General features: G+C 36.6%; 1 protein-coding gene across 4 annotated transcripts in view; it reads left to right on the forward strand.

Annotated features, from left to right (window-relative positions):
* LOC111053200 (cilia- and flagella-associated protein 61) overlaps nt 1-7662 on the forward strand; it is a 32361-nt gene extending 24699 nt beyond the window's left edge. For all 4 annotated transcript variants that reach the window (XM_039438073.1, XM_039438074.1, XM_039438075.1 and 1 more), the window contains 2 exons: nt 3239-3466; nt 4677-7662. In XM_039438073.1, coding sequence (XP_039294007.1) covers nt 3239-3466; nt 4677-6905 — 2457 coding nt within the window. In that variant the 3' untranslated portion in view covers nt 6906-7662. The remainder of the gene's footprint in view (nt 1-3238; nt 3467-4676) is intronic.
* The last annotated feature ends 8947 nt before the right edge of the window (nt 7663-16609 follow it).

Here is a 16609-nt window from a genome sequence, read left to right on the forward strand (position 1 = left end):
AAGCTTTTGTAATGCATTTCATAGATGAATTAATGGAAAAAATATAGAATAAAGATATAAAACAGAAATCTTGTTGGGGTGACCCAGTTACCCCAGTTGGTATTCCGTGTATGTGAAGAAGGTTGGTAGTCCAAGGGTTAAATAATCCACTATGAAGAGATAGCAGACCTCGTATGGCTCCAGCGTTATTGTCCTGTCATCAGCTGGCTCAGATCTTTGTTTATAAGTAGACTTGAGATGCGCGTGAACACTAGCGTCAGGTGATCAATTTTCATAACGGCAAGGAAAGTTGTGTGAGTGCGCCACATAAGATTTTTTTCTTGTTTTTTCTGTAACAAATAAATGGGATGATGGGCGATTGACGCCTTCACCATATGTAACAAATAAAAGAATGAAGTGAAATGACCAGTCTAACGAAAAGATTATAAGTGTTTTGTTATGTGTTATTTCATCATCTATTTATGTTCTTCACATTAATGTGATTTATTCAAATAATCAATTCGTTAGTAGGCCTACTGATCGATTGTATTCTTCTTAGTGGTTAGTGCCTCTACTCGATGTTTGGTAAAGCACACTACCAAAAATTGTAGGATCTTTAAATTTGTGGATAAGTGAATGAATTAATCCCCAGATTCCTCCAAATCGTATGGGTTTCGATCAATTCATTCAATTACCTCACAGGAACAGGAACGCCTCCACCAGTGTCTTTTTTTATATAAAGAAAAAACACAAAAACTTGGAAATTTTGATAATAAAAATTTTGACTCACACAAGGTGTTTGAATTTTTGAAATAGGATGAAAATAGAAGAAGTAAGAATTGGAAAAGTAATTTAGTTTTTATTGACACAAAGTTCTTATCAATTTTGAACAATATTTAAAAAGATACAAAAGGTTGAAAATCGGTAATACGGATGATTAAACAAAACAAATCTTATTTGAACAATTACGCCCTTTCTTATGAAACCGTTGGCTTATATTTAATTATCTAAAATGAAATTGATTTTATTTAAGAATTTAAATTTATTAAAAAAAATATGTTGAGGAAATCGTTCTATTATTGTTGTTATTATTATTATTATTATTTGAGATATTACTGTTTAAGAGGATGACAATGAATTTTGAAAGAAAAAGAAACTTACAGAAAATATGGAACTGACTCTCCTGGGTAAACCTGGACTCGTGGTCGATACCGCAGTTGAACGAGAAGTGAGTGGTCTTTTTTAGGAATGAAAATTTTGTCAGCGCAACTGCTGAGTTTGTATTAAGTTCTTAGCCAATGGCGTGGAAGCTTTGCTAAGACATTTTAATTGAATAGAACGTTTTCCTCTCTTGCTCTGCAGTTTAAGATAAAAATGAATTTGTTTAAATTATACTATATTTTATAACATTTAAAATAATTGAAAGTACTGTATTTTATTAAAAAAAAATTATAATTAAATTATTTTGAGACACGGTTCTGTCACTATCGTGACATTTCTTCTATATTGAGTTTTACTTCAAGCTGTCAGCTTTGTTTATATTGAACTAGCAGGTATCCCGTACTCCGCAAGGGTCCAATTAAAAACTTGGTAAACTGAAACCTAACCTACTGAAATCATGACCCACTGAAACAAAAATAGGCCTGTAACCAACCTCGGTAAATTAAGAATCTATTTGCAAATTTCAAGTTAATCAGTTCAGTACCTAGTTGAGACGTGATGATGCGTCATTCGTGAATTTCCTATCCCGTACGTGTATAAGCCAGTTATTTCCTTTATTATATTACATATTATAACATGAATGCTTCCCATTCAATCAATGTTGTCAGATGACCACCTGTTAAAATGTTGTCTTGCTCCAGCATGCACAAGACAGGACCTTTTTATTTTTCATGTTAAAACTGTGGATTATTATTCAAATATTGGCTTTTAGAATCACCTGACACGAACGAACGAAACAATGCTGATAGTTTGTAATGAATATTTATTTATCATATTTGTAATATAATATTTATTTATTTATTTAATATATATTTATTTATAACTTCTATTGAAATGTTTATTACTTCAATAGAAAATTTTAACATTGTTGAACATGAGAATTGGAGCAAATTCGTTATTATGATTATTACGTATTTCATTGTAATAATAATTATTATTATTGATTGACGTTGTCTATATGAATTTCTATGTAAAATCGATAACCTCATCTCACGGTGTTGAAATTTAATAGACGTATGAGCAAACGGGCCCAAGAGTTTAATTTATAAAAACACCTAGTTATTGAATTTAAACTTAATTTTACGTTTCTAAAAACGTTATTGTAAAAACGAGATGTTTCCTTCGTGATTTGGAATTTCTCAACTGACACATGGGTCAGAGCAGTCAAATTCATTTTACTTAGCACACGTTTTATACAGAGACGTGCCAAATGAAGACAGGGAGGCGGAGGTGAGCAGTTTAGCTGTACAGAAGGGGTGTGGACAGGTGGCTGCACCACATTGGCTGAGAGGCAGCAGAAGATCTGTTCCATTCACGTTATACACGATAAACAACCCATTTGGAGACAGTTATAAAAAAATCTAAAGCTCTTTCCCCACCTTCGGTTAGCATCTGAAGTTGGTTAATCCGATCACAAAGCCCTCTTCTTCTTTTAGAAAATGGATGATTCATTTCGCAGAAATTGTTTTTATTTTTTAATTTCAGCTTAGTTTAAGTAATAAATTTGATTATTTATTTATCAATTGTGATTTATTTTAGCTTAGTTCAAAACTGTCAAACCAATTTTATTATTTATTATTTATCCATAGTGATTGCATTTGTTGTCAATTTAACTCTTCTCCACACGCAGATGACAGGTCTTTGTGGAGGAATTCCGTGTAATTGAGTTGAATTATTGTTTATTTGAAGGATCGAATTAAGTAATCATTTACGTTACGTAAGTTGCATAACCTTTTAGACTGTGTATTTTCAAATTGAGGTCTCAAGCAGTTTTGGGAAAATGCCTGTTGTTTTTACCTGGATTGCATTTGCATATGAATAAATAATTAATAAATAAAACATCATTCTAATTAGATGTTTTGAGCATAAGTTAGCCTGTGGTACTTTTCTGTAAGTTGTATAGTTCTGGATGATTGAATAAATAAAAATAAATAAATGCGATTGTGATAAATATTATCTTATTTAATAACTCGATTGCTCATATATGCTCCTTAGCTTCATAATGATTATTAATAATTGTTTGTCAATTTTGCTCCAGGTGCATAAGAGGGTGAGACACATACTGGACAGCAGAAGTAGTCAGAATGATTTCGAAAGACGCGATTCTGACGAGTTTCCGTCGTCACGTGACGTGATGGGTCTGCACCAGCTACATCGACCCAGAGTCGAGTCATGTCAGCTACCAGGCGGATGGAACTATCTTAGAGTCATAAAACCTGGAAAGGTGCTGCCTCTTGAGAATCAGCTAGCCAACAAACATTTGAAAGTGAGTTGTCAACCACTCAATCAACTTTTAAATATTTTTTTCAAACCAAGCTTCATTCAATGACATTACTTACATAAGAAATTAAATTACCGTTTATATTACAGGTTATTGAATACAATAATGTTTGCTTGAGAAAATTCTTGTCCGCAAACAGGAGTAAAATATATTCAGAACACAAATAAAATTCCTAAACTTGTTTTATCTGATTTTGAGTGGTGGATTAATTTTGATTACATTTCTATGCGCTTTTGTATAGGGAAAAATTAGATATTACTAGTATATTACTGTTTGCATACATAATCCTTTGTAAACTTCTGATTTCTGGTTTCACTAATAAAAATAAATATTAATTGAATTTGAATAAGTTTTCACGACATAGTAGCTTAAAGCTGGATTCGCACACAACAGTGTCAGTGAACAGTGAAAAATAATTTCCATAAGATCTAGTGGTATCATTCATACTCACTTGGCCGGGTTGAGTGGGAAGAGTCCAATTAGAACTCATGGTGTTTATATTTTCACTGTTCACTGTCACTCTTGTTTGCGAATCCACCTTAATGTAATTCATAGCTCTATGCAATTCATAGCAAAATTTATTAAAGTGAACTATAAACGTAAGGCGCTACACGCTACACAATCCAGGATACGCTCCACTATTTGAGTCTTAATTTGTTATTAATTAATGGTATTAGACAGCTGTAACTGAAATAGTTACACATAGTTTCCTAATTGAATCATTTACTCGGTATGGAAAGTTAAATTAGAGATTATTAAAATAACTCTGTTGTAGTTCTGACACTGTGTTACTTGTAAATATTTGAAAAACACTTACTTTTCTTGTAGTATTGAGGAATGCATTTCACTCCTGAAGAGAAGCTTCATCAGCCTGAGGAGGCTGAACTACAACAGAGTTATTATATAGTGTATCGTCATGGAAAGCAACATCAATAATTATTAAAATTTGTAAATCTGTATGTAATATTAGGATCTCCGCTGTACTGCGAGGACCATCTATGTCCTAGTCGACATTTGGAAGTACCAAGAAAAAGCCTTCGCTATATTCGGAACAAATATAATTTCTTTGTTATTCATCTTGAAATTAATATAGTGATGATATATGTATTTCGATATCAGATACTCATAATTTATTACATTGTTAAACATATTTTTCAGATAAAAAAGATTTATAATGAATAAAATTTTATTTTAGGGTCCAACATTCATAACGGGGAATTGCAGTGACAAAACTGGTCCCGGTTACTTCAAACTAGTACTGGATCACAACAGAAATGTCATTGAGATTGTTTGCTACACTCAGCAGGACATTGAAATTCACAATCTTATCAAACTCTATGGTAAACATGTGGCCTTCTTCAACAATCTGGAACAAAGATACAACCTGGGAACCGTTCATGATCTTTTCGATTATTTCCGTCAGCCATGGGTTTATGCCATGTATCATGATAAATTCTATTTCATCGAGAAGAAGAACAGAAGGCTTTTTTACAACACGAAGTTACCCAATGAGTCGAATAAAACGTTTTCTGATTTGATAACTGACAAGTTAATCGAAAACGAATGGGAGGATTTGGGTGTGAGCGCTGTTGAAGATTTACGGAAACTGCTTTACAATAATACAAAAATATCTGAGGAGATTCGAGCGAATTTGAAAAGTTTCTTAGTTGCCAACGAACTGTGCCTTCCCATGTACATTAATGATGAGTACATTATTGTGAAGAAAGATGAAGCTTCCAAACACCATCTACACAAAGACCCACCGTTAGGAGTTTCTCCGAAAACGCTAAAAACATACTTAGAGCTAGTGAAAAATGTCCCAGAAGGTATGACAATGCAAGAATTTCAGAAAAGATATTTTAAGAAGTTTGAAGACAAATGTGTGAATACGCAAGAGCGAGGTTTTTGTATAACATCGTATCTGTCACTACATAGTGGTGCTGATACCTGTGATAATTGTGAAGAGTATAGGAAACTGAAAACTGCAACCAGTGTAGATGAGGGAAGTGAATACATGAAAACACCCCAGAAAAGCCCCATGAAAGGAGTTGATTGTCAATATAAACTTTTTGGAGAAAGAAAACCAGTTGCAGATGAAAGAGATATTGAGAAGGCTGATGAAAACATGGGTTATACTTACAGAAATACTACTGATAAAATGACTTCACGATCTTCAAAAAGCTTTGATACAGTTGAGAAACAGCATCTTAGTGTAAGTGGATCGAATTTATCTCTGAATGATTCTATCAGGAAAAAATCTTGTTCACAGATAAAGTTAGATGATGACCCACAATCTAAGACCCACTACGATCCTATGGTGTTGTGTACAAGTCAAGAATCTTCTTCTAAATTGATTGAGAAGTCATCTGGTACAAATCTGGAATCTCCTTCTAGAATAAATGCAGAGAGTTCTGAGTTGAATGACAAATCTCCTTCAAAGATGAAATTGGAAGGACATTTTGAAGGTATATCACCTTCTAAAACTCAGATTGGTGGTTCAAAGACGTCGGATTTAGCCATGAAACGTACATCTTCACTTTTGAAAACAGATCATCTTGATGAAAAATATGGAGGTGTAGCTGCACTTGGAGAAGTTTCAAATTTGAAAGATGGATCGAAAACTGCTCAAGAAATTGTTACTGAGTCTCAGCCCAAGCTTCTAGACTCATCCCAAACTGACTTGAAAGGAAAAAGAAAATCATTGGAATTATTGAAGTCAAAGACTAAAATTGATAAGTCATCTTCTGCTAATGATCCGAATCCGGTTGATCTCACTCGTATAGAAAAACCTGTATCATTGGAGAATGAATTAGGAGTTCGTAGCAAAGTTGGAGATTCACAATCAATGAAATATCCGAGCTCTAAAACTTCGATTGATAAGAAATCGCTCTCAGGATTGAAAGATGGATCCAGAAAAAAATTAGATGACTCAAAAACATTACATAAACCTGTCACATCTTCCAAGTCATCAGATTTGAATAAAGGGTCTAGACTTTCTGGAAAGCGTAGCAGTTCTGAAATAAAAGGTTCTGATAAAAAACATCTTCAGTCAAAATCAGCAGATATTTTAAAGAAATCATTTTTGTCTTTGAAACCGGGATCTATATCTCGAAGACATGAAGAAATAAACAAAACTTTGCAGGATCAGCTTGAAAGCAGTGATAAATTTGTTGAAGTGAAAAAATACGACACAATCTCTCAGAGCAGTTTTAGTCCTCTATTACTTGACGACTTGCTGGATCATGTCAGTAAAGTACAGAATTTGGACATAACGTCTTTCGAAGATGTGCATAATGTTAGATGGAAGAGAATTCCGGCTGAACATAAAATAACTGACAAAAATTTGTCAGCCGTTAATAATAATAGAACGCAGAAAGATGTCGGTACATCAACACCACAAATAAAAAGGATTGGCAAGGCCTGAAATGATTGGAAACTGGAAACTGAAATTCAAACCAAATTTGTAAAAATAAATGTGTTCCACCAGAGTGGAAAATTATTATTTTTAAATTTAGCTTTGGACACAGATGTAACCTGTTTACTTAGTCTATGCTTTGGATTACTGCAATACTTTGTATACCCTTGAAGCCAGTTACACACCCACACATCGATTTTTGGACGTACGATTTTTTGCAATCCTTATAAATTCTACCACATTGAATGGAACTTGACTAATACATGATATATTAGTCAAGTTATATTCAATCTAATAGAATTTATAACGACGACAAAAATCGTACGTCCAATAAATCGATGTGTGTGTAACTAGACTTACCACCCGCAATATGAAGAGGTTTAGCATATGTTGAGGCCATTTGAAATTGTATTCATTCGCTCATTGACTGCCAGATGGCAGGAGAGTTCTATAATTTTATAATATCCATTACTCATCAATTTATCGTTCGAGGCACTGGATAGTTTGCCAGTCAGTGTGAATTCAGCTCTCGTATTGCTAGCACTCCCTGTCGAGGCTTTAAGGTTCAGGAAATTCGTCCTGAATCTGCCTAAATATTCGTGTCATTTAATATCATAGGAAATTCGGCCTATACATTTATTTGTGTACATAAATTACATTTTCGTTTTATGTGAAAAGTTATTCACGTTTCGTATTAGTGAAAAGTGAATGCCAGAACTCAGATTTTAGTTTTGTTTTTATCAATAGTCAAATCATAGTGCTATATATCCAGATACCATAGGCAATTATGCTTTGAAAAAATGCAAAGTATGAGTTCCTGAGATATTGTTCTGGAACTAAAGTTTTCAATTGTCTCAGTAAATAAATAACTCTAGCTAGCCTACCAGTAATGAAATTTATGTGGGGTTCCCAAGTCAACTTGGGGTCAAACATTAATCCAAGGAATTTGATACTATTGCTGTTGTTTAGTGTGTGATCTCTCTGGCTAAATGTCAGAAACTGAGTTTTGTCTTCATTTAATTTGAAGCCATTCGCTCTGAACCATTTGGAAGCTTCTATTAACGTATTAGCTGTCATATTCTTTAGTGTGTGTGCATCTGAGTGAGAATGAAGAAAAGTGGTATCATCAGCGTACAACACAGTCTTACTATTGAGTGAGAGAGGGAGATCATTAATCATAATCACAAATAAGAGAGGTCCCAAAATTGATCCTTGGGGGACACCATACTTCACTCTGGCAAGATCTGATTTATTATTGCCCACACATACAACCTGTTTGCGTTCACTAAGGTAGGACCTAAAGAGACTGAGACTCTTCCCAGTGATTCCATAAAATGCCAATTTATTCAGCAGGATATTGTGTTCCACGCAGTCAAATGCTTTGCTCAGGTCACAGAATGCGGCCTGAGCAAAACACTTACTCTCAAATGATTCAATCACAAATTTTATCAGGGAATCAAAGGCGTCATTGGTAGATCTTCCCTTCACAAAACCAAATTGATGTTCTGATAACACTCTAATATTTATCAAATATTCGTATACCTGTATGTACATGACAATCTCTAGCACTTTTGAAAACACAGGCACTATCTGAATAGGTCTGAAGCTAGACGGTTCTTCTTTAGAACCTTTCTTATAAACCGGAACGACCTTGGACACTTTTAACACATTAGGAAAAATACCTTTTGAAATGCAGATGTTTATACATCGAGTCAGTGCTGGTACCACTGCACCTGCAATACTTTTAAGAAGGCAACTGGATAGGCCATAGAAATCCTCGCTTTTAGATGGCTTTAGATTATGAACCACTCTAGAGATAACTTCTTGACTGACCTCATGAAAACTAAAAGTGGCATTATGCTCTTTATCAACACTTCCATTTAGCATTTCGATGGCTGATATGGATGGCTTCACTATCTTTTCATGAACATCATCAACCGACTGTATGAAATATTCATTCAAGATATTTGGCATTGGAGTAGTGAAATCTTGAACACTATTACTTGAAGATATCGTTTTGATTATTTGCCATGCTTTCCTGCAACTGTTATTCGAGGACTCTATAATTGAAACAATAGACTCTCTCTTGGCCTCATCTAATGATTTTTTGTAAAGTGCTCTACATCTTTGATATACAGTTTTAGCATGTTCGGTATTTACTTTTTTAAAGTTTTCATGAGAGATAGTCAATAAAATCTTCATCCTTCCAAGCTCAGGTGTATACCAGTCAGCCTTACGTTTGGTTCTCTTTCTATTCTTAACTAAGGATTTATTTTTCCTGCAGGTCATTTTGGGAATAGTCAGATTGAAATAATACAAAACTACATTTAGAAAGGATTCGAACATGACGCTGGCATCTGGCTTATCCAAGACAGCCTTCCAGTCTACCAAAGTCAGAGCCTGGTTAAATTGTAACATTTTATCGATAGTGACAGGTCTTGAAATAATTGTAACAAATTTGTTAATACTGGCCTTAATAGAACAATCTGGTACACATATCATCACACAGTCATGATCTGAATATGGGAATTCCATGACACTTGAAATTGTCGTATCAGGTTGAGTATTTGAAAAAACGTTATCAAGACATGCTTGATTTCTTGTAGGCAGAGTATTAAAAAGTCTAAGATTGAATTGTCTCAATAAATTTTTTAAATTATATAAATGACAAGTTTCTTGATTTATATCAAAAGCAGAATTTAAGTCACCTCCAAATACAAGAGTATAGCCATTATAGCAACTTCTTGACATGTATATAAGAAGTTCCTCCAATTTATCTAGAAATAGTTTTGGATCTCCACAAGGTGATCTGTACAAAGATACAATAATAAGTTTTTTGGCTTTAATAACGGTACAGGTGTACTCAAATTCACGTTCAATGCATGGGAAGTCCAAACATAATTCCCGACTTTGAGAGTTGAGATCCTGTCTTACAAAGATAGCAACTCCACCATTCTTATGTAATGATCTACAATAACTACTAGTTACAATATAATCCTCCAATTTACAGAACTCAATTTCATCAGCATGCAACCAGTGCTCACTTACACCGATGACATCAATATCCTCATTCAATAGAAAATCATTTAGAACATTTAATTTGCCCCTCAAACATTGAACATTTAGGTAAGCAATCCTAACATGAGGCTTTGCAACTTTAGTTGAAACTAATCCACACCCACTTGATCCTGGGTTAGTGAGTTTAAATCGTGCACAATACCAGTATCCGTCATAGAGTCTAGAAATGTTGAAGGACTGCGGGGAACGTTACGAGAGTTTAGTGACTTGTGGGCGTCTGATAGAGTTGTAGAATTCATTTCAGGGGAGGGAATGTGGGCAGGAGAAATAGTTATAGGAGTATCTGGACAATCTGAAGGCAGAGATACCCTAGCGTGAATGGGAGAGGCAGGAAAAGGTTTTATAACTGGCGAAACTGCTGCAACGGGGCTATCAATGATAGTTTCACTCATCTGAGCTCCCTTCATGTCAGTCACAGAAAAATCACAAATAGATTGCTTAATGAACCCTATTAAGTGATTGACTAAAGTCTTTTTACCCCGTCGATTGAGGTGAAGGCCATGTCTGGTAAAATGAGACCTTCCCAGAGAAGTGTTCAACAAATTTAAGTCCATCCTGTACAACTTGTTGCAGCTTTGCTCCAGGCTTTGTGTATACGAAAACGTCATAACTGTCCTCCAGGCTGCTCAGGTATTTACTAAGAAGTTTTCCGTGACTATCGGCCAGTATCGTCAATCTGTTCTTCTTCTTCATATTCAAGCTTGCACCTTTGGTAATTCTAGAAGAAATAGTATTCCGTTTGTCAATTGGTGTGGCAGATTTATGGACCAAAGCCTTGACTTGATGAAATTTGTGAGCTGAAGACTCAAAAGCAGGCGGCATCAGCAACTCGCTTGAAGAAAGCTCCGAAAATCGATTAGAGATCTTAACCAAATCAGCATTCCTATGATTGGCTGGTCGTTTCCTGACTGGATTACTAGGAAAAATGAAGTCATCACAATCAGTAGTTACAAGATCATCAAAATTATTATTTTTCAGAAAATTATTGTTTTCTGTCTGAATAATGTCTATTATAGCATTTTTATTTTCAATTTCTTCATTCAAACGGCTTCTGGACTCCTCAAGACTCTTTATGCGCGATTTCAATGACTTAATTTCATCCTCTGCACTCTCCTCATAAAGCAATGATGCTTCAAAACAATCCTGTCTCCTATTCTTTTCGGCCTCTAGGAGTTTTGTCAGGTGTATATTCTCCTCCGTTAGCCTCGTCAAATCACTATTCAGTTCATTGTTGATTGAAATTGAGTTGTCTAATTTGTTTAATACTCCAATTATGTGAGGAAGCAAATCGACAATGGCATCATTAGAAAATTTGTCAGCAATAATTGACAGGGTCCCCCTGAAACTTACTGCTAAGTCTATAACATCACCGTTAAGAAGATCAATACTCAGATTATTGAGTTCCAGTTTAGCGTCACGAATCAAATTCTCTCGCATACGACGAGTTGTCATGGGTTTATTCATCTTAAATTCAAACTGAGCGCCAAAGGTAAGAACCCACAGATGAAAGTATACAACATCAATGGAATGAAAGGAGTTCAAAAATGTCACGCATAGTTGTCATGGTTACACTCAAAACAAAATATGTTTATGGTTGGACGTAAACAAAAACCAGCTGGTGATTATCAGCTTCGGAGAAGTGACAGCAAAGATAACACAATAGAAAAATAGTTTGTTGACTTTATCAGAGCAGCCTCTGCTATCACACTTTCAGTCGGCCGCTATACAGGCCCGATAACTGAACCGGTCAGTTGAATCGGAACAACGGGCACACAACAACAAAGTAACAAGTGTATGCCGGTTATGAAAAATAGACTCAATACACGTTCAAATTGCTCAGTGGTTCAAGTGTTATTGATCTCGTACTATCAAATCACCCGTCATGCAGTCATGGAATATATTAAAACAGGTACTTCACACTTCCAAAAACTATCTGATTACCACAAAACTTCACAATTCTTGTAAGTAATTACTTTAAAATATCAAAAACTACGGAGCAAATTACCAAACAATATCACAGGGCAGCCCAGTGCTACCAACCCAATTTGTGTTGTAACTGCTTGCAAAGCAGCAGTGCTTATCTGCTTGCTCAACATAAACTCATTGTTCAGCACTGCAGATAAAATTATCGCTTATTCCTACTTTGTATTTGTGATTTCTCTGTACAATCGTTTTTCTATGATTATCGTTTCGTTCTCGTTCGAAATCGTCCATTCTTGCTATCGTAATCTCATTATGATTAATGAAAATAATTAAATATTATCCAATCATGAGTGACAGAAAGTTGAAGCTCAAACGAGCTGAGCTTGAACAATATTTTACACGAATTCAATGTACTTATGATTTGTCTAAAAGGGCGTTGAAAGAAGAAGCAAGTGCTAAGCAGTTTGTAATTCTTTATAGTTCCACTTTAACAAGTATTAACCAATATGAGGCTACTGAGTTGGAAATACAGGAACTTGAAATGGAAATTGATCCCGCATTTGTACCTAAATTTAGTAATTCACATATCGAAATGTATGAATATATTGAGACTGTTGCTAGGGAATTGAATAAACGTAGTGAAGTCGTACCTGCATCTAACCCTATTCAACCTGCAATGACTAATGATTCTACAAATCTTTTACCGAAAATCGAAATTCCTGTGTTTGACGGAGATCAGTCGAAATGGTCTGTATTTTATGAAATGTTCAAATGCATGATCCATGATAACAAATCGATTTCAGATCAACACAAGGTGCAACATCTTGTAAGTAAGCTGAAAGGAGAAGCTGCTTATGTTGCTCGTCATTTGCCCCCCATTGCTAATAACTATGAAGTTATTTGGCAATCGTTGGTTAAGCGGTTTAATGATCCTCGCTCTCAGACTAATGCTTATTTGGAACAAATTTTCGAATTCAATAGTCTGAGATCTGAGTCTCGTGCTGGTTTAGTTTCAATATTGGATCAATTCTGTAGTTCTATTACAGCCTTGAAACGCTTACCTGGTGAAGATGTATCTGATGCTATATTCCTGTTTCAAGCTTTGAAAATATTGGACCCTGTTTCTCGGAAAGCATTTGAAGCTTCAGTAGACGCCAAGGATGATCCTACATATGCTGATTTTGTGTCGTTTATAGAAAAACAAATTAAAGCCTTATGAAGAATCTTCTAAGTCATGTAAGCCAGCAGTGAAACAAATAGCAAAATCTAAAGTTCTAGTCGTTCAATCGAATTCGCAAGAGACCAAGGCACCTACAAAGCTGTTGGAGTGTCTGAAATGCTCATTGACAAATCACAAATTAATTGATTGTCACCAGTTTCTTCAGTTATCGCCTTGGGATCACTTCCGTTTTGTGAAGGAGAAGGGTTGTTGCTTGAAATGTTCTTCGCCAGCTCACTATAGTAAAGCTTGTACAGGTGCTAATTGCAATCGATGTCATCAAAAACATAATTCAGTTTTACATTTTGGATCTGTTCCAAATTCGTCATCAAATTTGGAGGCGAAAAAAGTAGAAAATAATACTATCAACTGTTGTTCAATAGACTGGAATTCATCTCCCCAAGCAGCAAGGAAATGATTTGAAAGTGCTTGAAACTAATTGCCAGTGATTTAAAATTTGTCACCTCTTTTTAGGGCAAGTTAAATCATTTAAAAGTACTTTCAAATTACTTTTAATTCTCCATGAAATGTCATTGGAGACCAATGATTGAAAATGATTTATAAATTACTTAAAATGATTTGAATGAAGTACTTTTCAATTACTTGAAGACCAATGATTGGAATTGATTTACGAATAATTTAGAATGATTGGAGTCAACTGATTTGAAGTACTTTGAAGTGATTTGAAAGAGACAATTATAATTACTTTAAAATCATTTACAATAATTTCAAGTCATTGAATTTTTTTCTCATTTCTGATTGGAATCCATTGACAATCATTCGGAATCATTTGAATGGAATGATTTGGAATTGCTTGAAAATAATTTCCAATGATTTCTAATGAGTAATCCTTACTGATAGTGAAAATTGAAAAACTTCGAAACTTTCGAGTATCCTCAACAGATCATGAAGTGTGAAGTATATCTCCATAATAATGTGGAAGGATCTTGTGGACCAATGTTTGGAAATGATTTATTGAACATTGAAAATTATTAAAGTGATTGGAAATTCTCTCCTCTCCAATCGTTTGGAAATTGATGACTGCATGAGAATGATTTACAAATCGTTCAGGATTATTTGATTGGAGTAAATTACTTGAAAGTACATTCCAATCATTTTATAATTGGTGATTGAAACTGATTTATGAATCATTTAGAATGATTGAAGTAAAGTACTTGAAAGTACTTTCCAATCATTGTATAATCGATGATTGAAAATGATTTATGAATCATGATATGGCGGAAGGTGTGGCTCGTTCATCAATTGGGCTAGTCAGTCGGGTCGAGCGAGGGTTTGTTACCACTGTCTGAAAAAAATGGCTTTTGGTTGCCCTGAAAAGGGCCAAGTTTGTTGCTGGTGGCCCTGAAAAGGGACCAAGATTGTTGCTGGTGGCCCTAAAAGGGACCAAGGCAGGCTAGATGTTTAGTAGTCATCGACTGGCGCGATACCACGCCGCGCGAGGGTCCCGGGCAGGTCCGTCTGGTGCGAGAGCAGGCCGGCAGAGGCTCAAGTCAATGGTTCGCAGTCTCCACTCTGGTTTACCCGGGCTACGGAGAGGGCTGACCGGGTGATCTACTAGCCAGAGGTCGTGCCGAATCTCCGCCGGGAGGACCTCCTCGACCACTTCCTCGTTTAGAAGGGGCCTTCGGTCAAACCCCGGGCAGGCAGGGTCGTAGGCTTCCGCTGCACACACTCCGATGTCGGTTCGGCACCCAACCCGCGCATCCAGAACCGCGCGCCAGTTGTTAGGCTGGGGCGCTAAGTCTTGGGGCGCAGCTGGCGCGGCGGTGTACAGCCTCAGCCTCTCCTCCACCTGGCGAAGCCGACGTAGGGCCCTCCTCTTCTGGATTCGGCGGCCGGCTCGGTTCCTCCTAGGCATCGGCTGGGTAGTAGACAAGGAAGACACCTCAGGTTGCGGTTAGTCTCGCCGTGGTTCCCTCATTGGCCTGCTCGCTGCTCTGCTCCTGGTCTCGGTAGTGATCTCGGCTGGTAGTGGTCTCTGGTAGTGGTCTCGGCTGGTGGTCTCTTCTGGCTCTTCAGTGAAAGGCTGCTAGTGAGCAAGTGCTATCGAGGGCTACGCTACGCTACTGGTGGAACATGTTAGGGTGAGTCATTGCACCCTAACTCGGCAGTGTCTTGAGCTATGGAGCTCTATGACTGCTCAAAGTAATAACAGTGCTGAAGTTGGGGGTTCCTGATATATAAGACCTTCAGTAGAGCTTGGCAATTTTATCTTTATTTATTTATTATTCTCTAATTTTTTTTTTTTTTCTGCCAAGTCTACTTTTTTTTGGGAGAAGTGGTAATGGAGAAGGGTTCTCTCCTAGGGAATGGAATACTGTGAACAGTGGCTGACTGACAATCAGCTGCTGGCACCTTTAGAGCCCAACTGCTAACTGTCAATCAGGCCACCATTGTTGAAATGGGAGTGGCTTGTGGGTTTGAGGTGGTCGTGGTATTTCGTACATCTGCCTTATTGATGTACGCCACGAGATAGAAGCTGTATCATGAAGCTTTCGAGATGTGAGCTGAATGAAGTTGAGTAATTGAGGGGTACTGGCATATTCATAGAGTAACCTATTATTCACTGTGTAGTGAAAGTTGCAGATGGTTCTTATGAGTCTGTTTTGAAGGCCAAATAGACGTTTTCTATTGGTCTTCGATAGATATGGGAACCAGACTGGGGCGGCATAGGTCAGGTATGCCCTGATGATGGCTGTGAATATGAGCAGCCGAAATTTCAGGGGGAGTGAAGGGGTGACAAGTAGGGGGAATAGTTGTACAAACAGCACACGACAGTGTTGAATTTTCACTTTAATGTGTTGTTTGAAAGTGAGTGTTCTATCCAGAGTTACACCTAGGTACTTGACGGTATGGGACCATGGTAGGGCGTGGCCATGGATTTTGAGAGTGGGAGGAAGTTTAAGTTTTCGGGAAAAGGCGACAGCCACACATTTAGTTGGATTAATCTCTACCTTCCAGGATGAACACCAGGATGTAAGCAGGTTTAATTGCTCTTGAACATTCCTGGCCGCCCTATTCAGATTCATGCTGCTCGAGTGGAATGTGGTGTCATCAGCAAATAGACTTGTTTGAACTGAAGGTAGAGATGGCATGTCATTGATGAAGAAGGAGTAGAGGATAGGTCCAAGCACAGATCCTTGGGGGACACCTGCTGTTGCTGGGGTGAGAGCTGAAGAGTTTACTGAAGATGGGGTTCGGTTGTGAACTTCGAAATACCTATTAGTAAGGTATGACTTGAAGAGTCTTATTGTTGAAGGTGGAAAGACAGATGAAAGTTTATAGAGTAGTCCATCCAGCCACACAGTGTCGAAGGCTGCTTTGAAGTCTATAAAGACTGCAGCCACGTGCTCTTTCTTGTTGAAAGAATCTGATAACTGAGAGCAGAATTTCATTAGTTGCAGTGTTGTTGAACAACCTGCACGAAATCCAAACTGCTCTGGCCTTATCACACTATCTAATGTATCTCTTA

This window comes from Nilaparvata lugens, chromosome 11 (assembly GCF_014356525.2).
Source record: "Nilaparvata lugens isolate BPH chromosome 11, ASM1435652v1, whole genome shotgun sequence".
Taxonomy (NCBI): domain Eukaryota; kingdom Metazoa; phylum Arthropoda; class Insecta; order Hemiptera; family Delphacidae; genus Nilaparvata; species Nilaparvata lugens.